This window comes from Neolamprologus multifasciatus, chromosome 10, assembly GCF_963576455.1.
Source record: "Neolamprologus multifasciatus chromosome 10, fNeoMul1.2, whole genome shotgun sequence".
Taxonomy (NCBI): domain Eukaryota; kingdom Metazoa; phylum Chordata; class Actinopteri; order Cichliformes; family Cichlidae; genus Neolamprologus; species Neolamprologus multifasciatus.
Genome location: NC_140448.1, coordinates 7,867,361 through 7,894,528, shown reverse-complemented (window position 1 = coordinate 7,894,528; position 27,168 = coordinate 7,867,361). Strand labels below are relative to the sequence as shown.

General features: G+C 40.1%; 1 protein-coding gene across 8 annotated transcripts in view; it reads right to left on the bottom strand.

The window, feature by feature from the left end:
• Positions 1-27,168, bottom strand: part of ncor1 (nuclear receptor corepressor 1) — a 65,435-nt gene that overhangs the window by 20,804 nt on the left and 17,463 nt on the right. For 7 of the 8 annotated variants that reach the window (XM_085175552.1, XM_085175556.1, XM_085175553.1 and 4 more), the window contains 8 exons: positions 21,473-21,645; positions 20,403-20,493; positions 19,330-19,508; positions 19,134-19,188; positions 15,196-15,294; positions 4,925-5,055; positions 4,170-4,465; positions 945-1,010 (listed from right to left, as the gene is read on the bottom strand). In XM_085175552.1, coding sequence (XP_085031678.1) covers positions 945-1,010; positions 4,170-4,465; positions 4,925-5,055; positions 15,196-15,294; positions 19,134-19,188; positions 19,330-19,508; positions 20,403-20,493; positions 21,473-21,645 — 1,090 coding nt within the window. The remainder of the gene's footprint in view (positions 1-944; positions 1,011-4,169; positions 4,466-4,924; positions 5,056-15,195; positions 15,295-19,133; positions 19,189-19,329; positions 19,509-20,402; positions 20,494-21,472; positions 21,646-27,168) is intronic. The other variant, XM_085175554.1, reaches the window with a different exon arrangement.

Genomic DNA, 27,168 nt, shown 5'->3' with positions numbered 1-27,168 from the left:
AGCCAAGAGTGATACCATAAATCCCCTATAGCTGCAGAAAAGGCTAACATTGTTATCTTTTTACAAAAAAACAGCTGAACATAAGATGTTTTTGGACCAATTTTGTGTTCTCCATTCTTTAAGCACCGGTTTGAGCACCGTTTAAGCACCGGCACCGTTTCAAAAGTACCGGTTTGGCACCGGTATCGGATAAAACCTAAACGATACCCATCCCTACTCCCGTGGTTACATTAATTCACAGACATATGTAGCATAAAGGTCTGAAAGTCTGAGGAGATGATATCCACTCGTATTTTTGGAAAGGTGGAGCAAATCGAAACACGCAACAGTCTTAATTTTTCAACATGAATCCATTTGTTTACTCTGCCAATCTACCCTGAATAAGAACCTATCACCAGCAAATCCAAGCAGAAAGGGGCAAGCGTAGGCATACTTGTGTGGCATGAGCTGACTAAAGACATGCAGTGTCCAACCTTAGACCAAGCGACGCGTGCAATGAATATTTTGAAGACTTGTTGAAGTAACTTTCACTTTTTTTCTTTTTTTTTTAGAGAATCTGAAAAGCGTCTGAACCTGAATAATAGATAGAGATCTTTGAAGGAAACCGTCATGGTCTGCTGCTTCTTGGATGGCCTTAATAGATCACTTCTGAGAAGTCAGCAGTGCAGCTAAAGGAAGGGGGGGGGGGGACTACAGACTCTCCAACAGTTTCCAGTAAAGCACCAGGAATAGTTTTTATTTGTGTGAATGCATGTGCGCAGTCATTCCCGTTTGCATGTAGGAAACGGGCAGGGCAACGCAATATCAAATAATCAAAGCGAATGGAAAAAGGCGGGAGATGGAGGGAAAAACACAATCATAAGAAGCAGAGGCGTCTCAGCCGCACAGTGATAACAGGAAGAACAAAGACATAAAGGAAAGAGAGTAGTTTATTAAAGCAGTACCTTTTTTGGCAACCTCCATCTCCTCCTCGGTCCAGCGAGAAGTTTCTCCGGTTTCACCAGCGCCAGCTAAATAACAAAGACAGACACAGCCCCATCAGCACTGATAGAAGGAGAGAGGGAAAAAAAGCAACAGAAAGTGAAGGAGGGAGGGTGACGGTGAGAGAGTGACAGTTCTTTCTTCAGTCGTCTCCTTCTCATGGCCGCTAATCTAATAATCTGTTTATATTCAGGGGCTGCCGAGACCTGCTCCCTCACTTACACTCTCGCTCTAGCTTACTCTCCTCCTCTCATTTTCTCCTGCTTTCTCGTTCTCTCTCCTTCCCCACAGCCCTGAGCAAGCCCTGCTCCTCTCTAATCCGGGAGGGGAGGGCCTTGGTCAGCTGATGTAGCACCAGACAGTTGAGAGCCATGCCTCCCTCTTTAGGAAATGGCCTTGGATGGAGACAAATAGACAGAACAGCCAACCCAAAAACCCTCCCGCGTGCACAGATGCACGCTCCTCCCCTTTGCCTTGGCTTGATTACACAGTTCATTGCCCCGCCTCTAACAAAATTCACAGAAGAGCACAGTAAGTGTGGAGGGGGCTGAATGAACTCTAGCCCACTCTCCTCTATGGCACCCACTGAGACTGTGTAAACATTTGGACAAATATAGCTGCAGATGTACCCTTGACATTAAGAGGTGGTCTGCCCCCTTCAAACCCACCAATCTTGAAGACGAGATCAATTCTCACTGTTCAGACTTCTTCTGCCACACTGTGTTTTACTTTTAGTTAAGCAAATGTCTACCAGACTAAGCTTTCTTCTTCACTGACGAAATGCACCCCACTACAGGGGAGGCCCCTCTAGAGTGGCTCTTAATCAGTCGGATATGAAAACAGAGTGTCCGCCTACAGCATAGCATGTGGCCTAATGACACATATATATATATATATATATACATATATATATATACACACACACACACACACACACACACACACACACACACACACACACACACACCAGCCCCCAAAAGAGAATCCAAGCCCCCACTGAATCAGCAGCTTCCTCAATCTGCTTGGCCCCATTTCAGCTAGGCAACACTGACAGATAGCTACCCTTTTGCCCACGTACTTCTAAGAAACATCATGGCTGCAGGGGTTACAGAGCAAGTAAACAGTCCCACTCAAAATCCACAATGTAGTCATTAAGGGAGATTAGGTTTGACAAGTCCTACATAAACCAGGATAGAGAGGGTTTGAAGCATGGGTGGACACTGTAGAGGGTTAAAGAGGACATGAAATGCTACATATATAAAGGCTAATTTACATCATGGAGCCCTGCTCTCAAAAACTGACACAGAAAACACTCTGTGTGTGAAGCTGGATTTAAGAAATAAGTGCTCAAAGTTCAAGTTTTAAAAATATGTTTAGCACCATCTTCTGTCAATACGGAACGTGACATCCTGTGGTTGGATGGTTGGTTGCGGCTAATAGCTAGCATGAACTAATGTAAGTCTAACTAGTGACAGAATCAATAAATCAGAGAAATCAGCTGACGTGATCTGCAATATTTTATGTAATAAAATAATCTTTCTTTGCCCAAGCACAGCCAAACAGTTTACTACATATATACCTACACCACACCACAAACATAACTAGGTTTCTTACCAAAGCACAATCAGGAATCCCATCAGCAGTATGTGGGCAGAAAAATTAGGTCGAAGTGTGCGATAGACAGAAAGAAAACAAACAAAAACAAAGTGGAGGCTCTGAGGAAGAGATGCCACAATTTTTGGAGAACTTTTGTTTTTTCCTCACATTATCTCATTGACTTAATTACTTCATATTAGAAGTAAGGAAAAGCGAAGCCCAAATTTAAGTGGACATGCCGATGGATGTCAGGATTTCCAATTGTCTTCGGTAAGAAACCAAACACTTTACAACATCACAGGTTACTACATGTGTACGCTCGTAGCAACCTGTGATGTTGTAAACTGTTTGGTTGTGTTGGGAAAAGAGAGAATATTTTATTGCATAAAATAGCACTGATCGCATCATGCAAACATCTGCTTTGTCAGGTTATTACACGGCTTGGTGTTGGCTGGAGTGTTGGACTCCAGCTTTTCGGTCTGGTGACTCCAACAGGTTCTCCTTCACACATTCATAAAGTGCTTTAGAAACCCAAACATTACGGCTAGCAAATGGATTTTCCCATTTGAGTTCAGCTAGTCAAACAACATAAAGCAACTTACTGCTAAGGAGACAGTGAAAATGGACAGTATATCCTCTTTTTCTAAACATAAAACTCATTGTTGCAGCCAGGGGCAGCACAAAAGTGATCCCCCTAAACTGACCTTTAGTTTTAGTGTCCTTATTTTCCCCTCAGTTATCGATTCTGTCACTAGTTAGCAAACACAAACGATTGTAAGTCTATTAGCCGCAACCAACCAACCACATGACGTTGCGTTCTGTACTGACAGAAGATGGCACTAAACATGGGTGGCAGAAGAGTGCTTCAATTATAAGAGAAACTTAAAAGACAGGAAGCTGGGTAACTGGTAACCTGAGCTATCACCCTCAGAGCGACAGACGTCAAGAACTGAAAGTGTGTAAAGGAGTACCATGACAAGAACACACCTACAGCAGTCCACTGATGAGAGACAGACTGCAAACAGCTTCCTGAGGGAAATGCACACACCTGGCAATGAGTACCTGAGCCAACTTTCCATTTTTAAACTATTCCCACCTTTAAAGTCTACACATTTTTAATGAGAAGAAATCCAACAGAGCAATATTCTAACACATTGTGTACCAAAGTCTTTCTAGAAGCTGACACATGGCAGCCATTTTAAATGACCACAAGAACTTATTTAGCCAGTCAGTTTGAATTATTGTTTTTTCCTCTGGAAGTTTAAATGACACCTCCTCGGATGTAGAACTTTCATGTACAAGTATGAGTTTAGCACTCTTTGAGTGTTATGTCTCTATTGCAACCTTGTTTTAATAGGTATTCGTGTTAGCTCATAATACAAGAAGTGACGAGAAAAAAATTAAGTGTAGTTTGCTTTCGCTGACAGATTGCTGTGGGTCATGTTTAAAATGTTCCAACTATGTATACTTTCATAGTATTGAATTGCTTTTGTTCACATTTTAATCCTATTCCCTAAATAGTATACGACTGAATGTGGTGCACAAAAATTCACAAGACTCCAGACCCCAGACTCTATCCTGAGAGTATTCACCTTTAGCAGCATCCATGGAAGCTACTAGAGTCTGGGGTTTTGCAGGCTCCTTCATGGCCTTCTGAGCTGGATCGGTTTTAGGGAACTGTGGTGGATCTGGCAAGGAAGACTCGGGGGCAGAGGGAGGTGCTTCCTCAGCTGCCACAGATGCAGCCTCATTGGCCATGGAGCGTGTGGTGATCCTTCCCTTACGGCGTCCCTGGCTGTTGGCAGTCTTCCTGCCACGTGGCGTGTTTTGCTCCTTTCCGTCGTCGTCTTCCCCACCGTCACACTTTTCTTTGTCCTTGCCAATGTCCCTGTGGTTTTGGACAGGGAAACACAGCTTTTAGCTGTTGGTACTGCAAATATCTATTCGCTTTTGGCTCCGCAATAACAAGCTATCTTACGGTAACCTGTTCTTTCTCCTCACTGACTGAACACACACACACGCACCTTATTAGAGATTAGGCGTAGACAATCTGGACAGACAAATTTACAAGTTAGCAAGTTGTCTGTCTATTAGCCAAGAACCACTAATATACACTGCAATACACCTTAATTTTAAGTACAAAAGTGTAAAGGGTTTCTGGGTATCAAAAGTGAACTCTTTCCTAATAACTACAGCTAACTGAAAGCAGTGAAATATAATACAGCATATGTAACCATGACATCCTTTCTCACAGAGTGAATGGATCAAACACTGACATCAAACAAACAGGACTTTTACCTGCAGGGCCTAATGGTGACACGAGGACAAACAACTATTCATAACTCACCTAGAATCCTCCTTTTCATCTTTCTCTTCCTCGTCCTTCTTTTCCTCGTCCTCTTTTTTCTCTGACTTCTCAGACTTGTCCTCTTCGTTCTTCTCGTCTGACTTGTCTTCTTGTGAGGGACGTGTTATTTGCTGAAGACAAGAGCACATTGGGGAAATATTGAGCATTAAGAAGTAGCATTAAGTACAGTGTGGATTAGTTAAAGACATTTTATTTGTTCAAACTAGTATAATCTCTAAAAATGCATTCTTCATATGAAAATGCAGAATCTGACAAGAATTTTGGTAGTACAAGCTTTCAGTTTATAATCTGCTTGTAGTCAAGGTGCCACTGAACCACCCTGTTTGTGTAGGCTTTGCTTCCATGTAGTTTAACAGCCCGTGCGGAGCACAAAAAACAGGATTGCATTTGCCAGAATGCACCAGATAACCATCGGCTAACATCTTAGCAATGTAGCTTCTGATTGTCCATTTTAAATAATCTGCATTCACAAACAACAACCAGCGGATATGAATGGGAATTTTTGCCTGGATATACGTTGGCTACACTGGAAGAACCAAAAAATTGGCCGCTCTCCCAGAGGCTACAGACGAAAGTCAGCAGACCAGCCGATGGCTTCCAAGATTGATATAAATCAAGAACTCAAAGAGGGAGACTATTATACAGGGCAAAGTCTTATCAATGCTTCAATTCAAATGTAAAAATCTACCCAGTAAGACACTTCAAGCAGTTCCAACAACTACAAAAGCATTTTATATTTCTCCCCCCTCAAAGGGCTTGTTTTACCTTCCGCCAGTCTGATGCTGCTTCACTATCATACAGCACAACCTAAACAGTAAGGTTAAATGTTCAGTAATAAAACGATAAAAACAAATGTTGCCCCTCATTGATTACTCTTACTTTTCATCTGCACATATTACAGCAAAACTCAAAATATGGCAGAAGATTAACAGGCTTTGTACGCTCTTCTTTAGATGTGACCCTATACTGTATCTTCATTATCCAGTATAAACAACCGACATTGCAGACAGTGTTCTCTTTTATGTGTTTGTCCTAATTACAGAATGAAGAACCCTGATGTGTGGCCAGTTCTCGTGTCTCACTTAACTATTCATGAACTTTATATCATACTGCCAACAGATAACAAGAACAGCTTGAGACTGCTTGAGTAGGCCTGCAAACAAACAAACAAACTGCATCAAAGCAAATTAGTTCACTTTAATATTAAACCTATATGAATGGGGTGAAAATATCATTTGTATGTGAATTAAAAAGAAAAACAAAACACAAGCCAGATGGAGTGATTGAGGACAGAGCAGCATTCTTTATCATCATTGCTGGCGTGGTTCACCACAGAATGCTTTCTCCTGCCTGTTTCAGTGAAAGAGCTGCACTGCAACAAGTCTGGCTACGCCAAGCCAAAGATTCCATGCTGGTACCAGATGGGGCCAAGGAATGTGTTTCGCTCAATGGTAAAGGCAAAAGATATGGGCAGGAAAATAGAATGAAGACGCGGGTACCACTTAGGGGAGAAGAAGAAGGAAAAAAAAGGATGTGGCTGTCTTGTCTATTTTACAAAAACATGTCTCTGCACACAAGGAGTCTGGCTGTCTTGTTATACAGTAAAATCTACACAGCACAAAAAAAAAAGCAATAAGAAAACTGTAACATAGTTTAATGGAGTCAGCCTCGACTCCTGTAGAACAATAGTCTGTGTTCAACTTGAAGAACTAGTGGCTGTTTTAGCCAGTCTGATAGTGTATCGGAGAGTTTTTACATCATAATGGACACACGCACACAGACACACACAGAAGAAATCAAATCAACAGTATGCGAGTAAATTGCACGTGGTGCTGTCCTCAAGTTTTCCCATAAACTCTATTAGTCTGTGAGCAGAGCTTCCTTTAAATTAATTGTCCACATAACTGGAAACTTTGATGGTTCATGGTTGATGTCGTTGCAATTTGCTGTTTAACTGTCAAAACTGTTGATCACAAGCTACTTAAAAAAAAATCTATGTAATCCATGCTATCCATGTAACAATATTGCATAATATAGTGCCTATAGTGTAATTGACTGATGACCTGTCCAGGGTGTAAACTTGCCTCTTGTGACCCTAAGTTGGATATGCAGTTAAGAAAATAGATGAATGAATCAATCGTGCAGTATGATGACGCAGCCTTTAAGTGCTGCATGCCTGAAGCTGGGATTACTGGTGGATGGATGGATTGATAGAGTACAACCTATCACTTGGATTTAACTCTTGACTCACTGTCTACCTACAGTAGCATGAGACGCTTGCTTTTTGGTCAGTTTTGCCAATTCACAGACCTTTCTTTGCAAAGGACAGCAGCCCAGTTTATTCTCCCCAAGCATGTCCTTCTGTGAGGCGCTGTTCTGGTTTGGTCAGGGAATGCTCGTGTTTGCTTTGGAGATGGCCATAGAGCCATGGCATTCCTGCCTCTTCTCCCACACTGCGTAAAGAGCTTCTACACAGATGTTCTCCCAAAGTCAGTGAGTCCCTGTGGCTCTTCAGTGTTTTTAAATGAAGCTCTTTCCTGACCTGTCTTGAATATTTTAAGAGTTTTAACTTCTGCCGTCTTTTGCTGATTCACAAGTTGTATTTAATTTAGGAAATGACAGAGCCACAAGTCAATCTTCTTTTTCCTACCACAGAACTCAGGCCACCCGAGGAATCTCTCACTCTTTCTACAAACCATTCCACTGTGGGAATAGGAAATTTAAAAAAAACAAAAGGATTATTACTATGGATCATCTACAGTCTTAATATTCATTAGTTATTGCTATCACACATAAGACAAATAATAGGAAAACACATTTTTATAAGGATTCTGGTAAAGGAACCCAAAAAGATTAAAAACTGTCAAACCACTCCAAGTTCTATGAAAATGCTATGCACACCTGATGGTTTCTCCTAAGCACAGTGTAGCAACTTGTCCCAAAAAAAAGAAAAGGGAAAAAAAAAGTTGCCATGGTTTCTATCCAGCACTGCATGGGGAAGAACTAAACCAATAAAATCTACTTCATGGCTTCAAAAACTGGCAGGAAACTGAGAAAGAGGCTATTAAGGAATACTGTGGCAAAACAAACTGAAGGTCAAAGAGTAATCATCTTGCACAAGTAGAATGGTACCTGCAACCTCAGTTCATACCTTATGTGCTCTGTGTCTAGCTAAGAAATCACTTCTACTCCTTTAGCACTGCTCATACAGAGGTTTCTTCTGAGTGTCAACACCTAAAGTGTCTATATAAACGATGACGGGTGACATCAGTATCATCATTTTCCCTGTTTACTATGGTTTATAAGGGTCCACCTGGGTCTGAGTTAAGTACATTTTCTCATTTAGGAATGGAATGCTTCAGTACAATACAATGTACCAGCTATGCGTGCACGTTTCACAGTGCCAGACAAATAAATAAAAATGTCTGCAAAAATCTTTGCTTTACAACTGATAGGTGAGGGTGGGTGGGCAATTTATCACAACACAAGTTGTTCTAATTGGACGCTTCTATCCTCTGACCATGAGAAGACGAAAGTGGTTTCTTCCAGGATAAGGTCGCCCGATCCCTATGTAGCTATGCAACTGGTTCTTATACAGCGCTACTACTACTTGAGCACACAAAGCTTTTTACACAACATGCCTCATTCACCCATTCATACTCAGATAAATGCATTGGAGAGAAACTTGGGGTTCAGTATCTTGCCCAAGGATACTTAAGTGTAGTTTATGATCAAGCAGAGGTAGTGCATTCGCTGTCTGCTCCACTCCAGGGCCTGCCCATCTGCCTGCAGAGAGGTCTGTTGCCAGATGGTGGCACTGTAAAAGTATGTGCTAAAACCAGTTCTGTGAGCCAACTCTTGCTTGTGCTGTTGTTAGTCAGCCAGCTAGCGGTGGAGGAGAGCGAAGTTATAACATATAAAGATCTGTAGTGAAACTGAGTGGTAAAAACTATGACAAGTGTCACTTCAACTACTGCAGCCAAGTATCAAATAGCCAACCTTCGGATTATTAGATGACCTGCTCTAGCTGCTGAGCTACAGCCGTCCCAAAAGTTTTGAGGAGAAAGAAAATTATGTGGATTTCAACCTTTGGTTTTCACACAATTTCAGTCAAGTTAAATGCATATGAGGTACATGTTTAGCAAAGTTCTCCAATACTACGACTAAAACACCTAATGAGGGAAGAATATAGAATAAAGAAAGAATAAAGAATAAAGAATATTGGAAGAATAGCTCCATATAAAGCCTCACCGATATTGGGCTGTCACAGATATACTGAATCTCAGTATATGCCATCCTGTTATGTACAGGTATGAAAACATAATGCAGCAACAAAAAAAAAATTGGGATCATTTCAAAATGGTGCCATGACAGAATTTTTCCAGTAGGGGCTCCATTGTTTATGTTCCTCAGCACTGTCTAATGCACTTGAACCAAAGTAACACCACAGCTGAGGTAACTGTGGCTTTGTGGAAACTGGGGATGTGTGCTTCAGTGGGAAATCTACACCCTAACTACATCGTAACTGCAATCCCCTCTGAAACTCTACCTTGTAACCTTCAGCATAACCCGATGTACACCTCTTCAGAATTGTAACTACATGTTGGGCTGCCGCAGCGTGCAGCTACCGTGATTAGGGATGGGTATTGATACGATTTTGATGATTCCAATTCCATTTTCGATTCTGTTTAACGATTCAACGATTCGATTCTTTATCGATTCTCTTATCGATTCTTTTTTAAAAAGGAGAACACTAAGGTCGATTAGCTCAGAACTTTGTTTTATATCTTCTCTTTGAACAAGATAGAAATTTAGGAGTAACATGGCCTTACAAACCCAACAGTGAGATCTTAAGAGATCCACAGCCTACGGCTCTTCGATGGGGTGTCAGAGGGTCCCCAGGAAAAAAAATGTAAATGTAAAATAATAAAAATAAATATTCTTCTGTAGCAATAACAAAGTATAACATAAATTATTCTGTAGCAATTACACAAGAATATCCAGTAATGTCCCTGCCTACAATTAAACACATTCACTTACCGAAAATCGGGGGCATCTGCTGTGGCAAATGGGTGCAAGCCTTTAACCACAAACTTAGTCACTGCTCGGTGACATTCGTCTATCCTGGCCTGAAAAGAGATGCTACCGGTAGACTGCAGCGAGAACTGCCAGCATCTGAGCCAGCCAGACTCTGTCTCTCTCATCATGGTCACCTAAATGCAATGCAAAGTAATGGCAGGTTTTGTAATAAGGCAGATCGCGCTAACATAATATGCACTGTTAGTTGATTATTTACCTGCTGCATTAACGGGAGAGGACGTGCAAATGTTACCACTGCTGCTGGGTTGAGATTCACGAGTCCAGAACGGAATTAAAAACACGACATTCATTTAAAGTCATTGCGTGTTTTGTGAGCAAATGCTTTTGCATATTCGTAGTGTTTCTTCCCTTAAATGAAATATCTACTTTGCAAGTTGCCCTGTTGTCATCCGTTCTCGTAAAGTATAACCAAACTTTTGAGCGTTTGAGCCGCTTAGGTGCTGTGTTTCCTGCCAGGTAAATGACGCTCCGCAACGTGGTGACATCATTCGGGGCGACTGGAATCGATAAGGGAATCGTTTGCAAAAATGGCAAACAATTCCAAGGAATCGAAACAGTGGGGACCGGTTTTCAACAAGAACCGGGTTTCGATACCCACCCCTAACCGTGATTGGCCTGTTGAGAACCATCAATTCCTCCTGTGCATTTCCAGCTATGTTTTTACCACAGTTTTAGGATTTATCAGTAAGAGATTAACAGCCATCATCCCAGTAATAATGAATAATAATCACTTCATCTGTATAAGGACTCACAAGTGACAAAAATTATCTGGCCTTATGTGAGGTAATGTACAAAAAAGTGAAAAAACTTGAGAGACAAATATGTTTTCTTCTGGGGAAAAACAACTAAACACAACAATCTGACCACTAGAAAGAGTGGAGACCCAGGAGGGAAAAAAGTCTCAACATTTTATTTGTTTCCATCGGCTGACACTTTATTTAACATCGGGACACGACCACATGGTGATAAACACATAATGCAGCAGCACAACAGAAATGCTGGCAATGACGTTCGCCACTTGCGTAGATTACTTTGTAGGCTCTACAGAGATTCCACGCAGAAATCCAAATTAGACCAAAGTTGCTAACTTTTTTTTGAACTACACTGTGGAGCAGCTCATGAACCAATTACCACAGCAAAGCAGGACTCCGCATCTGAAAAACAGGGCTGATGGCCTGTTGGTGGGAAAACATGAGATGGGCAAAACAAAAGTAAGATTATTGTCCACAGATTTTTTTTTAAAAAAACGCAAAGCTAAAATGCGATGCTAAGTATATTTGGTTGGGCACTATGCCAAAGTAAAGTCTAAGTGTGGGAAACTCAGTATCAGCTGATATATTGATATCTGAATTTACTCCCTAACATTTGTATTGGCAATCAGCCAAAAACTCCAGGATCAGTCAGGGTATAGTTACATTGTTTTAATAAAGTTCCAGAAACATATTTAATTATTGTCAAAGTCGAGGCTCGCTGAAGCCGTTTAAGCAGAATGATGTGGCCTGACATCTTACAACATCTCATATTTTTATTCAACTTGTCATCTGCTCGTGTATCTACTTGAGGATTAAATGTGCTTAAATATGCTAAATCTGTTAACGTGTAGCTAATGTCACCGCATGAACATGACATTGAAGCAATTTCCAATATTTTCTCAAAGCACATACAAAACAGGCATGACCACATATCATGGATTTGAATTTTTTTCAAAAAGAATACAAAAAAACATAGCAGCAGAGGTCCTAATACGTTTCAATAGGCAGGCGAAGAAACAGGCAACAGAGGAATCAAGAAATCAACTCCCAGACTAAAGCAACAGAAGTAAACTGGCTTTAACTCAAAACTAAAAACTCTGGTTTTACAGTTAGTGACATACCTGTAAGCTCATTTGCTGGTCATAAAAATCCCTTTCCTTCGCTGAGAGCCACAGCTTACCAGTGGTGCGAATGAGAATTTACCCTCCGGTGCTTCCATAGCGGTGGTAACGGTAGCAGTAGAGGGGGAGGACAGCACCATAGTAGAGCTCCTTAGAAGGGCTGCCGGGCCACGGCACAACCACACATATTCCGGGAAAGCGTGTCATCAGGCCGCTTAAGCCGCCCAAAGAATTGTCCATCTCACATGCACACACTAATCTATGCAGGGTCACTCAAGGTAATCCCTGCCGAGCACTCCTCTTTGATTGGCACTCACAGCAGCACAGTGAGATTTTTGGGCCCGTCAGATGGCCGGACTGTACCAACTCAGCCGTCTCAGAGAGGGGTGAATATCTCTTTCTCTCGCTCTCACTCTCAGAAGAACAGAAGAAAGAGGAAATGGAAAACGAGGAGGAGAAAAAAAAAGAGAGAGAAAAAAAGCAGCACACAGCAGATAAGCTGCCAGCGCTGACTCGGTCTCACTGAGGATTTTTTTCACTCAGCTTCACTCACTCGCCCTACATTCCACTGCTTTACTCTTGCTCACTCTTGTCCTTTTCCTTCCAACTCTAATGACTCACTCTGCTCACTTGAGCTGCAGTTGTTAAGGCACAAAAAGCTTAAAAAGTGCACTACGTCCTGATGTGCATTATTCCGAATATTAATAATAATTCATTGTATATGGGGGAAAAAAACAACACACAGAATTATTTAATGAACTGCCCTGAATCACAGGATGATGGGATTTTACTTTAGAAGTAACAAAAGAACTAAATATTTTCATTACGAAGTGACAAAAATGACAAATTGCTCACATCACACTTTGATGTTTTCTAGTGAGCTAAAAAAGTAGACCTGGGCTAGTTAAGTATCAATCAATGTTCATCAATCAGGTAAGGACCCTTTATAGTTCATCTGTGTATGAAAGAAGACTCTGAGAGCCATAATCACTCTAACAATTTAAAATCATTTCAAAGAAAAGGCCATTTACTGTATACAGCCTTCTTTAACATCCATTACACTGTTTGGAAAAGCAGTTCGGAATCTGCATCAATCAGCATCTGCAACAGAGCCAACTTGCTTATTATGCATGCAAGTAAAACGGTTAATGTAAACAGTGTACAACAATCCACCACATCACATACCAGCGTCCACAAGTTAAACAAAAAGTGGTTTCAACAAGTCCAACCAATCATAAGCTCAGAAACTGGCGATACAGAAAGACATTTCTCTGCTCATAGTTGGCCTCATGTGTCACAGAAAAGTCAAGTTCTCTCTCAGCTGCTGGCAGCTTTTTTGCTTATGTAGAGAAATAGTCTACAACCAACCCATTGTACTGCACAGTAGATGTACGCCACAGAGACAGAATGTCCTGTACACAGACTATAGTGAACTGGGGAAAGTCCAGCAGGGAGAATAATCCAACAGAATGTGTTGGCTGACATTTGGCACTGATTTTAATCAGAGTTAGGAGATGGCTGCACTTAAAATGATGCAGCCAAGACAACAATCATATGTATGTCTCTCTAAAGGTTTCCTTTTAGCATCAACAAAGTTTACATTCCATATCTGACAGTGCTCGCACACTGAGGCTTCAAAGGAAGACGCGGCTCCGCTTTGTCTCTTTGCTTGATGCCGGGACAAGTAAGTCTTTTGAGAGACCCATGCGGCAGATGAAAGTAGCATCATCTCAAAAGAATTCCAGCTTACTCTGAATTATTCACAAAAATATGGAATTATTTCATGTCTCTGAATCACTGTTCTGTATTTCTGCACAGCTTTTCAATCATACACCTCCTTTTTTACTCACTTTTCTTTTCTGTCTGTTCTAGCATTGCAGATTCAGCACTTAATAAGTAACTGCCACAATACATATAGTATTTTCTTTTCAAAAAATACATTAATATTAAATTAATGTATCTCCACTTTTAAAATAATTAATACAATTTTCAACAAAGCAGCACTCTTCATGGCTTTGCATGATGCTGATTCCATGCCAGCAAACAAAACTGCTGGCTAGATTAAAAATGAAGAGACGTTTTAATAAACTCGTTCATCTATACAGTGTTGCCTTTTAAGAATTTAAGAAACTTAAGTCAGACCAACAGTGTCAGGTTACCCAATCCTGGACGACATTTTTTACTGTCCAAACTTCACTGCACACTTTAATTTATATTTCAGTAACTGAGAGGTTATTCATATTTTATCATGTGCAGATAGTGTTTGTGTCAAACTGAACCCATATTGTAATAATCTCACTACTCGTAGCTTAAGTGGGCGATAGTGGCTCAAAGAGTTGGCAGTTCTTCATGTAACCAGAAGGTTGCCGGTTCGAGCCCCGGGTCGGACAGTCTCGGTCGTTGTGTCCTTGGGCAAGACACTTCACCTACCACCTACTGGTGATGGCCAGAGGGGCCGATGGCGCGATCTGTCAGTCTGCCCCAGGGCAGCTGTGGCTACAACTATAGTTTGCCTCCACCGGTGTAATTGTACAGTGCTTTGAGGGCCCCGAAAAGCGCTATATAAATGCAATCCATTATTATTATTATTAAGTAAATGTCACCCTGCTTTCAGCTTGCTCTCTCTGGCCCTTGAAGACTGCAAGCAAAGCAGAGTCTGGGGTGTGGTCCTTGTGTAATATATGTAGCATATGTGTATATTTATCAGCTGTCAGTCTGATGAGAAATGAAACAGGTGTGTAAGAGTAAGACGAAGCCAGTGCTGCAGACTGTGAAATAATGACATGTCATGGCCAGATGCAAACGCTGTGCCCATCCATAACAATGGTTTTAATATAAGGCCAAGTGACATACTGTATAATTTGTTATTTCCAGTGCTTACAGGGTGTTTTACTGCTAAAGTTGACCTAATTTCCTATTAATAAAAGAAGCCTGTGAAAGACAAATCCATCATCGTGTTACTGACACTAGTAAAAAGAAAATAAATAAAACACTTGAACTCTTGGGTGAATCAGGTTGGTTTGATATAAGTGAGGGTGTGATTTAAAGGTCTGGTTTAAGTGAGGGTGCTCCTTGTACAGCATGCAGAAGAAAGGATGCACAGCACCCTGTGGCCCACTGAATTCACCGCACCTATGCTGCTCTCACATTACACAGAGATTTGGTTGGTTAGACCATTAAGACTCTTTAATGTCTGATCCCAGTGTATCAGACATTTAGGGCTGCAGTACCAGTTTGAAAATAGCGATATCACTTTTTAAAAAAGTGTTTGATTTACCTGGTTCCTCCTCCGTCTTCCATAGTTTCGCCTCACCAGTGTCTTGTAGTTGTTGTTCTTTTTGGTCAAGTAGTAGTATAGGACACAATCAGCAACACACTGAAACAGGAATATCAAATTTAAGAATTTCCAGTTCTTTAACCTGGTTTATTATTATCAACTATCTATTTTTTTCCCTAACAGATGTGTTTGTTTTTCAGCTGAATTGTACAAATTGTAGGGCATATTAAAGGTGGAAAAGGTTTGAAATTTATTGCGGTCTTATTTGTTTTAACATTAAAAATCCTGGATGTGTTATGCTTTTTATATCCACTGTAAGTGTACAAAGAAGTCTCCTTTATAGACATCACTTCATTTTTTTTATTTACTTTCTAACACCAACTTATTTTTATTTGCTGATGGAAGCTTTTCATTTTATTCATCATTTTATTCTATTTTGTGAAGCAACTGTATTTGCTTTTTAGGGCCTGAGCACAAAATGTTCAAAGGCCCTATTGTATCTGTTTCTGTTTATTATTATTATTTTATAATAATAATAATAATAATAATAATAATACATTTTATTTATAGGCGCCCTTCAGACCCTCAAGGTCACCTTACAGTAACACGTAAACATACCATAAAAATCATAAGAAAAATGTATATATAGCAAACATGGTAGATAAAATTTAGACATAAACAGTCATAAAAGTATAAAAGCAAATATAAAAACTGAGCAAGGTAAAAATGGCCTAAGACAGATCAGGTGTATGCAATTCTAAACAGATGGGTTTTGAGTAGTGATTTAAAAGTGGTGAGACAGTGTGTGGTCTGTAGAGCAAGTGGGAGAGCATTCCAAAGTCTCGGGGCAGAACAACTAAAGGCTCTGAGTCCAATGGTAGTCAGACGAGCAGGTGGAACTGACAGAAGGGAAGCTAAAGAAGAGTGGAGTGTACGAAGGGGCGAGTATGTATGGAGAAGAACGGATAGATATGGAGGAGCAAGGTTATGAAGCGCTTTGAAAGTGAGAAGCAGGATCTTGAAATTGACACGGAGGTGAATTGGGAGCCAATGGAGCTGTTTAAGAACAGGTGTTATATGTTCAGTGGATCTAGTTCTGGAAATAATACGAGCAGCTGTATTTTGAACCAACTGCAGTTTATGGAGGGATTTATGAGGTAAACCATAGAGAAGAGAATTACAGTAATCCAGACGAGATGTGACAAGAGCATTGACAAGTATGGCGGTACTGTGTGGAGTGAGTGAGGGACGAAGACGGTTAATATTACGGAGATGAAAGTAGGAAGACCGAGTGATATTATTTGTATGTGCTGTGAAGGACAGAGTGCTATCGAGGATGACACCAAGACTCTTAACCTGAGGGGAGGGTGTGACAACAGAGTTATCAATAGATAACGAAAGACTGGTTTGAACTGTAGTCAGTTTTGATCTGGTGCCTATTAAAATGAATTCTGTTTTATTGCCATTAAGTTTAAGAAAGTTGTGAGAAAACCAGACCTTGATTTCACTTAAACAGTCAGAAATGGATGTGGGTGGGAGAGTAGCTGTGGGTTTGGAGGATAGGTAGAGCTGGGTGTCATCTGCGTAGCAGTGAAACTGGATGTTATGCTTCCTAAAAATATTACCTAGGGGTAGGAGATAGATGATAAAAAGTAAAGGACCCAGGACAGATCCTTGGGGTACACCGGAATTAACTGGAGTAGATACTCATCTGTGAGGGAGTAATTGAACAAACTGTGAGCGGCCAGAGAGATAAGAAGTAAACCAGGCGAGTACTGTACCATTGATGCCAATAGATGCTAATCTGTGAAGGAGGATGCGGTGGGAGATAGTATCGAAAGCTGCTGTAAGGTCAAGGAGAATGAGGATGGATATAAGTCCAGAATCAGCTGCAAGCAAAAGATCATTGGTGATTTTTACTAGGGCTGTTTCTGTACTGTGACATGAACGGAAGCCGGACTGAAACTGTTCGTACAAGTTATTTCCAATGAGATGATGATGAACCTGTGCAGCCACTATCTTTTCAAGAATTTTTGCTAGGAAAGGGAGATTTGAAATTGGCCTGAAATTATTTAGATTGGAGGGATCTGAACCATTCTTTTTCAGTATTGGAGTTATTATTGCAGTTTTAAGGGAAGAAGGAACAGAACCAGATATAAGAGAGAGGTGTACGATATTAGCAATCAGTCGGGCAAGAGTATAAAGAGAGTTTGAATGAGAGTTTGACAAGATTTGTCGGCAGTGGATCAAGTTTACATGATGATGACTTTAAGTTAGTAATTATGGAAGATAGCTGAGTTATTGTGGGAAGTTCAAAATTGGACAGAGAGGATGACAGCTGAGAAGGACAAAAAATGCAGGTAGAACAGTTGACCATTTCACAGGATGAGGGCAATTGTTGATGAAGATTCTCAATCTTGGTGTAAAAAAAGTCCATAAATTTGTTGCAAACTGCGGCAGAGTGTGTATGTATGGCAAAGGTATCTGGGGGTTTAACAATATTATGCAATGTAGAAAACAAAGTGCGAGTGTTTCCTTCAGCGGATTCAATAACAGAGGTGTAGTATGCAGATTTAGCATGATGAATAGCTTCTTTATAGTGTTGTATATGACTGAGATACATGTCCTTGTGAATAGTAAGTCCTGTTTTCCTGGAGAGACGTTCCAGGCAAGTTGGCGAAGTTCAGATGAGTACCATGGTGCAGAGCGAGAGAAAGAAACAGTTCGAGTTTTTTGGGGAGCCAAGGTATCTAAGAGGTTGATAAGTTCATTGTTATAGTGAGATACCAGGTCATCTATGGAAGCTGAGGCATCAATGGTAGGTAAGTTATTAATGCCATGGGAAAGAGCTGATAGATCAATGCTCCTAATATTTCTAAAAGTAATTGAGCGGTTTTGTTTATTTTTGTATAGTGGGAGACTAGCATTGAATAAAACGAATTTATGGTCTGAAAAATGCATGTACAATACAGCACAATTCTTAGGGGTGACACCAATGCAGCAAACAAGATCCAAAATGTGTCCTTTGGAGTGTGTGGGAACGTCCATATATTGTTGTAAGCCAAAATTGTCCAGACAGGATATAAAATCTCTTGTGGCTGAATTTGATGTGTTGTCCATGTGGATGTTAAAATCGCCCAGCAGTAGTATATTTGGAGATAAGAGTAGGATTTCAGCGAGAAAGTTAGAAAAATCAGTTAAAAAGTCAGAATTGATTTTAGGTGGACGGTAAACAGCAACTAATACTGTGGGGGTTGGTCCATTAATTTGAATCAGCATGGATTCAAACGTCTATGTCTTTGAACACCTTTTTGAGGCTTTATAATGCAAAAAAAAAAATCATAAAATTTTGCACATGTGTCAGGTCTGGTGAAAATGTACATATTTTATTGGATTCACATACAGAGAGCAGGAAATGGCTCAATGGCGTCACTTATGATAGTACAACCAGCGCATGGTTTGAGTTACATGAATGAAATTTGGTACACATGTGTAACATGCCAAGAGGATCAAAAAAGTCTGGGGGCGTTCAGCAAAATTCGACCACATCACGCTTGGAGGTACACCAGAATGGGAGGGCCCTCTCATTGCTGCTTGCAGCTTTAATTATTTCTATTTTTTGTATTTTATTATTCCATGCATCTACTAATTTTTTCGTTTTTGGTAAATGTATTGATTCTTTCACAGGGCCCATCTCCCAGAGCAGTCAAAGCACTCCATACTTTTATTTTGCCGGGTATTATTTGTATTACTTATTATTGGCTTATAAATCATCTTTCAAGCACTCTGAACTACACTGACCTGCATATAAAGTGCCATACATATAAAATTTGATTGATTTGCAGACCTACAAAAATAGGAACTAAAATGAACACATAAATTTGTTACAAAAGATCAGAATAAGCAGTCTTATGACAAACACTTTAACTGCAGTTTACCTTTCTTTCAAGATAGGAGGCAATCAGGCCAAAGTTCTTGGGGTGTTGGACAAACCTGCACAAACAATCCACAGATTATTCATGTGCCAAAACCACAAGAGCAAGCTAGCATTAAGTCCCATAAACCACATCTGAAGTACAGGGAGACACTGCGACTGTAACATCTTGTGCCGCCAGCAAAACGAAAACAACTCACTTCTCCTTGAAGATCTCCTTTTCGTGTTCGGTCCAAACATTCATGAACTGCCGGGCTTTGTACACCTTCATTGGGTCGTCCATCAAGCCGTTCATGTTAATGAACTTCACTCGCCTCTGCTCAGAGTCATACATCATGGGTGGGATGACTGACAGCTGTCTCATCTGCTTCTCGTTGTTCTGTGGAACACAGACAAAGCAGCCTCTGTTACCCCTCTTAATCAATACACCACCTTACAGCTTACTCATGAAGATTATGTGCTTTATGATTTGAGGTGATGTAGTAAGGGAGATAAAAGAGAAATCTCTCCCTCTCCAAATACACAAAAACCTAGACACTTCAGGGCTCACAAAATTTCAAAATCCCTGGTAGCCCTTCGGGCAGGGACTCTTCAGTTTTTGGTAGCCCAAAATAAATTTAAGTAGCCCAAATAAAAAAAGAGAGCAATTTTTTGATTGATGTTTTGTTTCCTGTTTTGTTTCCTTTACAATATTATACATTAAAGTATAATATTGTAAAGGAAACAAAACATTAATCAAAAAAATGTTGAAAAACAAATTACAACATTGTATAAAAATTACAATCATCAACTCAAATACTTGGTTCTAATTGAACAGAAATTTCTATGAACTTGTAAGAACTGTGTAGAACATGAATCAGTCTGTGTCAGATCCTGAATTTGAAATTTCCACTGAAGTCACGGGTAAGAGGCAAGTGGAACCAAGATCTAGGCCATTTGCTTTTTGAAGTTTGCAAAGACTGCTAAATTTTGCCAGTGGTAGCTCACTCTTTGCAACATAGTACGCTGTTTTAAACTGATTTTTCAGGTTTATTTTTTGTATGTTATTTGCAATTGGTGTTTGTTCTTGGAAAGATATGGCAGACTGAGCAATAATGCATTTCTTGCATTTCTCATGGGTTCTAATGGGGGCCTTTCTTAAAATGACTGGTCCCAGTAACAAAGGCGCAAGAAACCCTCAGAGGGCCAGAGTGGCTGAACTGGTTACAGCTGCTCATGACTGTGGCATAGGAACCTCATAGCACATTTCAAATTATGTCCACTTAATACCTACCTCCTGCTCAGAGAGCCCATCTATGATTTCAGAAATCTCATGTTCACTTCTTGCAATTGTTGCAGACAGACCTGTTCCCCTTTGTCCAACCCTGTGAAAAAGCAGAGTTATAAATGTTACAATATTGATCATTTATTTCAAATGTTGTCAAAATAATGTAAAAAGAGAGAGAGAGAGAGAGAGAGAGAGAAAGAGAGAGAGAGAGAAATCCATAACATCTGTATAGAAGCTAGCTGACATTGACACCCTTTAAGAACAAAAAAACAAAAAATAAACCTCCAAACTCAGGGACAAATTGCTGAGAAAGGGAAATTTTGGACTTTCAAAGCCCTCTTCAAGATCAAAATCTTTGTGCCCATTATTAATGAAGAAAACAGTCTCCCTGAATAGTTATTATTGGCTTCCTCCTTCACGGTCTAGCAGTCTGCATAAATAGCGCTGACATAAAAACTCTTATGTGGATATTTCAATTAAAGCACAAAGTGCCAGTGCCAGGAACAACCAGACTCTGGACCCTGACCCCGTCTCAAACCCAGAGAGCCAAAGTAGGCCATTACATACCACCAAATGCCCTCCCATTTAAGAGATTGCTGAACAGGCCTCTTAAAGACAGAAAAGGCAATTTTAACATCTAGTTGTAGTGCCAGTTCTTGTTGTTAATGTATCAAATCCCTGCGAGAGTGAAAATTCACAGTGGCGCCTTCAGTTTTAATCACATCCAGCGTACACTATTCCTTTTTTATGATTTTAACTCACGCTACGTGTTTTGATCAGACTCCATGCATGGCCAGAATGACTCCTCGCTACACAGTACAACCAGCCATGTGGACTTCACTCTGAATGTAACCACAAGCATTTCACAGATCATTAAATTGATTGGTGAAAAGAAAACTGATCAAAACTGAAAATAAAACCAATTACTTTCAGTTTAACCCTAATCTGTATGTTGACCTCTTTAAACCAAATCCTCACTTTGCCAAGTTCAAAAGGCATCAGTGTGTTTGTGAAAAAAGTACCAAAAATATCTAACCATATGTCTCTGGGGTTGTTTTTTTTTTTTACATTTTTACCTCTGGAAGCGTTCCTGCTGCTCTCTCTGCTTGCGGATCTCGGGGAATTGCCTTTCATAGTACTCCCGTGTTCTGCTCTCCTTGGCTTTGCGTCTGGGGTTGTTCTCCATTCTCTCCACCTTCTTCTCCCATGCTTCCATCAGCTGGTCATAACGCTGGCAGATCTTCTGCTCCTGTGTACACAGCATGAAACATGCACGACTACATCAAGAGGGGGTTAAGTTAAACTTCAGGGATATCAGTGTGTCCATTCAGGTTACACAAATAATCGAGCTCCTCCAGCGTGGTACATCAATACAAGCAGCGGCTCCCAACACAGTCTGAGGAGTGTGGAGGAGATACCAGCAGATGTGCTGTTACACAATGAGAGCCAAGCAGGGCTGAGCAGACTGCTGCTGAACATCAGAACTGGAAGACCACTACTGGCGCCCTGTTCTCATTGCAAATGAGAGCAGGTTCACATCGAGCACATGGGACTGACATGAAAAAGACTCAATGGTGAAAGTTACACTGCCTGCAACACCATCTGTCTTTTGAGAGTTTGGACTGAAAACAGGCACATGAGTAGTCCGCTGCATGTAAAACTCAGACTCGTCTGTACTGGTAAATGTCAGCGGCGTTACCAATCACCTACTCCCCTGGGATTATATCAGAGGGGTTTTCTACATCCACATCCCTGCCTGGATGTGATAGGCCTGGATTTCCGCAACACAGGTATCTCATGAGTGTTTCACCAGACTCCTCGGTGTCGTCTTAAGTTATTAAAATCGGGGGAAAGGACCCTTTATATTGTGCTGTAGTGTACCATTCACCTGCTCCAAACAGCATGACAAAAAGGATATTAGTGACTTTTTTTTAAATCATCCGCCCTAAAACCGTTGACTGGTTGTAGTCAAGGATTTTATCATCCATACTGATAATGACTCTAGACACTTTTAATTTTATCCAGCCCAACTGTCCTTTGGAACTCGTTTTTACTTTGGGTCTGTCCGTTGATTTTCTCTGTTCTGAGGACATTTTTATTTCCAACCACTGCAGTGTTATTTTTAATTTATCTGAGACTGTGACACCGTCTTCAGCTCACTATGAGGTCTGCTCTTATTAAAATCATCTACTGCCAGCACGTTTTCTGAGGCTTTAATTTATTTTTATTCCCTTATAATAATGTAGATATCCTAATTGATCATTTTAATGTATATAAGATTTTAATTCTTTTTATCTTTCTGTTGTTTTAGTGTAACACTGAGGGCCATGGGAGCACTGCAATTTCGAATTCCAGTCTATTATCTGTACATAGGGTTTTTGACAATAAAGCTGACTTTTGACTTTGACTTTATTAACATTGCCTTTCTATTTTAGACTATATCTATCCATTTAAAACAAGATCAGTACCAGTTTTACAGTCCTCTTCTACACCTACTGCTCCTATACTCTTAAATGAGGACTGTCAATGTTATCTTTCCTTTTTTGTTGATAAAGTCAGAAATGTAAGAAATAATATCTTTTCCTCAGCATCTATGTTGATGGTTCCCACACCAGCTCGGCCAGTTATCTTACGCAGCTTTGCAGCAGTAACTTTACCTGCTAGCGAAGCTTATTGGTACAATGAAAGCCTCTTCTTGCTCTCTGGACATTTTACCTACATCTTTGTTGAAAAATGTCTTACAGTGCATTAGTTCCAGTGTGCTCACTATTGTCAATGTTTTACTGGCATCTAGTAAGTTACCTACTGATTTCAAAAATGTTTGGCAATTTTTTTAGAAAACTTTGGAAAACAAAGAAACTTTGGAACCTCTAGTTTTACTTTATATGCACATCAAGTCTCTGGTTCGTTCCTGTTTTTATCATCTAAAAAATATTGCCAAACTAAGATCCATTGTGTCACGTCCTAAACTGGAAATGATCATTCATGCTTTGGTTTCATCACGATTGGATTACTGCAATGCACTGTATACATGTCTTAGCAAAGCCTCCAAAGAACGCTTGCAAGTTCTTTAAAATGCTGCTCTTGATACAGCTACTGTATACTGGCTTTCGGTCTACATCAGAGTGAAATTTAAGATTCTTTCTCTCACTGAGAGCTCTTCGTGGACAGGCACTAGGTTATATCAGAAGACTTCTGTACCCATAGGTCCCCGAGGTCCTGTGACCAGGGTCTGCTGATGATGCCCCATACTAAGCTGAAAACAAAAGGAGACAGAGCCCTCTGTTCAGTGGCCTCCAGACTCTGCAACTCTCTTCCTTTGGACTTGACTGTACAGTCTCTTTTAAAAGCCAGTTAAAAAAACATCTCTTTAAATCTGCTTTTATTCATTTATTTATTTATTTTTACATTGTTGGCTCTTGTGAAGCACTTTGTGATTTTATATCCTGAAAGGTGCTATATAAATAAAGTTTTACTTACTTAACCCTTCTTGGCACTTATGGGTATGCCATGCTGGAGGAGCTACACTGCTTATGCAACCTGAATGGGCAGCTCATCCAATCAGCATTGACAAGGACATCAGCAAAAATCGCAAATAGAGAAAAATTACTCAGGAGAGAGCAATGATCTGTGGCCAACACCTCTACAACCATTCCTTTTTTGTCTTGTTGCATTTCTAGTGCTCCTGATGTTACTTTCATTTGCAACAGACATGGTTTATGCTTCCTTATACCTGAAATTTAACCAACCTTGTGTTGGATTGTGAGAATCAAGTGTTCCCTTCATTCTTTTAAGCAATATACATCACATTTTAAGGAAGCACCTGCAATCTCCAAACAAAAATGAAGTTTTTATATTTGGCTCTGCAGAATATGTGAAAGAGATATTTAATCTGGATGGCATTGCCTTGACATCCAGTATTTATGTGAGGAAACTTTCAACTAGGACCAGTACTCTAACTCAACACCGTCTTCCTGTATCATGCAATATTGTCAAAAGCTGTCTCTAAAAGTGCAATAAGTGCTATTAAAAAAAAAAAAAGTAGTACCAACATTTACTGTCTTTTACTGGCCGATTGTCCTAGAAGCTGTTGTGAACTGTTGCAATATAATGTAATGACAGTAGGTTACGCTCTCAATGGATTACTTTTTAATTGTAACGATCGTGTGATGTAAAGTAACACTCCCCAACACAGATTTAGAATTAATTCAAATAACAAAAATGCACCAAATCTGGTGGATCATAACAGCATTGCTGTTAAACACCAGCAAAAATCTCTGTGCCTTTAAAAAGTCTGGCTCATTCGCCAGGAACTGCACTCAAAACATTTTTGAACAAACAAAGGCAACTACTCAGTTTGTTGGGGCCAACCCAAACGTTGCTACACCAGTGGACAGATGAGGCAAAACAGATGCAAATAATGTTAAAGGTTAAAAAGTTGAAGAAAAAAAACCCCAAAAAACCCCCCAATGATTGTGATTTTACATGCAGGTAAGCGTGTGTTTATTAGCACATGTGTTATTTGACCAGTCACTGAAACCTGTGTTGTACTTTATCATTGAAAGGGAGTGAGAAAGTAAACATGGCGACAGATGGGCTGAAGTGAAAGCAGAAGAGTTCACCGAGTACAAGCTGCTCAGGAACTCGTGTTGGTTGTGCGGTTTGTGTCTGCCTTTGACATTACTTATTTCAGTATCCTGACCCACGCACAAGCTGCTCCCATCCACCAATTCTATCTACAAATAAGGTTCAAAAGCTTATTGCCTCTTTGTTTTAGTTGTTATTAACACACACAGGTACCATTTGTTTATTAGTAAATGTGGAGGGAAAAAAGGATTTGTTTGTAATAATTTCCAAAAGTTTCACAGTTAAAAGTTACGATCTGGAAAGACTGCAGGACAATAAAGCCTCATTTCCACTTTGTGCAGCGATAGACAAACAATTCACCTTCCTCTTGGCATGTAGCCATGTGCACTCTGCCATTGTTCAGAGTCCAAAAGCCTGTCTGACACAGAGAGGGAAAGGTGGGACTCACTGAGCCACTGCCACACACACACACGGCAAGTGTTTCCACATGGCTTACGTTTGAAATATTTAAATAAATGGTAACTGATAAGAAAGACCAAGAATTGGCCAGCCATTTCTAAGAAATGGTCTTTGATGTGACAATATTTATTATTCTGTTACATAAAAAAGCATTTATTGGCTGCCACAGTGAACAAACAAGGGAAAACAAGATGTTTCCTGTTCTGTAAATACATCAGTACGTTATTTTTATTAGCCATTAGCACAGCTCAAGGGACAACAATGCTGGTCTACTGACCACAGGCCTGTATAATCACTCAGGTACGCAAATGCGGAACTGCTTGCTGATGTTCACTGGAAAGATGAGTCAGAGTGAGGTGCGCTGGATAACTCGTAGAGTTTCCAACAGATTTTTATCTGTTATGTTTGTTACAAATGCTCAAACTCTAGTTAACATACAGGATACTTAGTTAACTTAATTTCAAAATGCAGGTTTTCTTACCAACATGCTAATGTTGATCGTTAATGGCAACAGTTCCAACAGTTTTTTTGGAATAAAGATTACAAAACGCTCGATCTGAAAAGATCTCATTTCTTTTCATTTTGTAAATGTATGTAGACATCTTAGTAAAGTTGTCTCTTTGTCTTATGCCTGAATGACACATAGGTTAATGTTAGTTGACACAAAAACAGATGTTCTTCTGAAAAAGGTCAGGTATGAGGATTGGACTGAAAATTTGTTTAAGAAAAAACAACAAAAAAAGCACCCAATATCCAAAGAAAGCCTGGAGAGCTATTGATCAAGAGCACTTAAGAAAAGTCTCCAGCTCTTTGGAAGCAAAATATAAAGAAATTGGGCATAGCTTAAGACTTTTGCACAGTATGGTATATTGTATATACCGTATTTTTTGGACAATAAGGCGCACCGTATTATAAGACGCACTGTCGACAAACGGGTCTGTTTTCACACATAATTCGCACCGTATTATAAGGTGCATTAAATGAAACAAAACAGTCAGATAAGTCAAACTTTACTCAACTCATTCCTCTTGCTTCCTCCACTTCCGTACCATTGATTCCTTAATGTTGAATTCTGTGGTAGCTGCTCTATAAACACTGGAACAACATATACTGTTGTTCCAGAGTTTTTCTCATTTTTGCTATGTAACTTTGCACTGTCCACTTTCTGCTGTAACAAAACAAATTTCCCACGTGTGGGACTATTAAAGATTATCTTATCTTACATTAATGACTAACTAGGGCTGGGCGATATGGCCTAAAATCCATATTGCGATATAATTTGAAGCACGTACGGTAACGATATATATCGCGATATATTCTTTTCTTCTGTATAAGGTATTTTACACACTATAAGGCACACTTAAAATCCTTTAATTTTCTGAAAAATCGAGAGTGTGCCTTATGTATGCATTCTGGTTGTGCTTACTGACCTCAAACCGATTTGGGCGTGCTGAAATCTGTTAAAAATGTTTTAGTACAACTTTGGTAAGCCGCACTGCTTGATGGATTGTCAGAGCATTACGGCTGACGTAGTGAGGAGCTTCGCGGAGTAATCTGGGTCCAAAACTTACACATTATACATGCTTCCCCTAGGCAGCATCATTAGAAGACATAGCATACATTTTCACTGCTATGCAGATGACACCCAGCTCTATCTGTCCATGAAGCCAGATAACACACACCAATTAGTTAAACTGCAGGAATGTCTTAAAGACATAAAGACCTG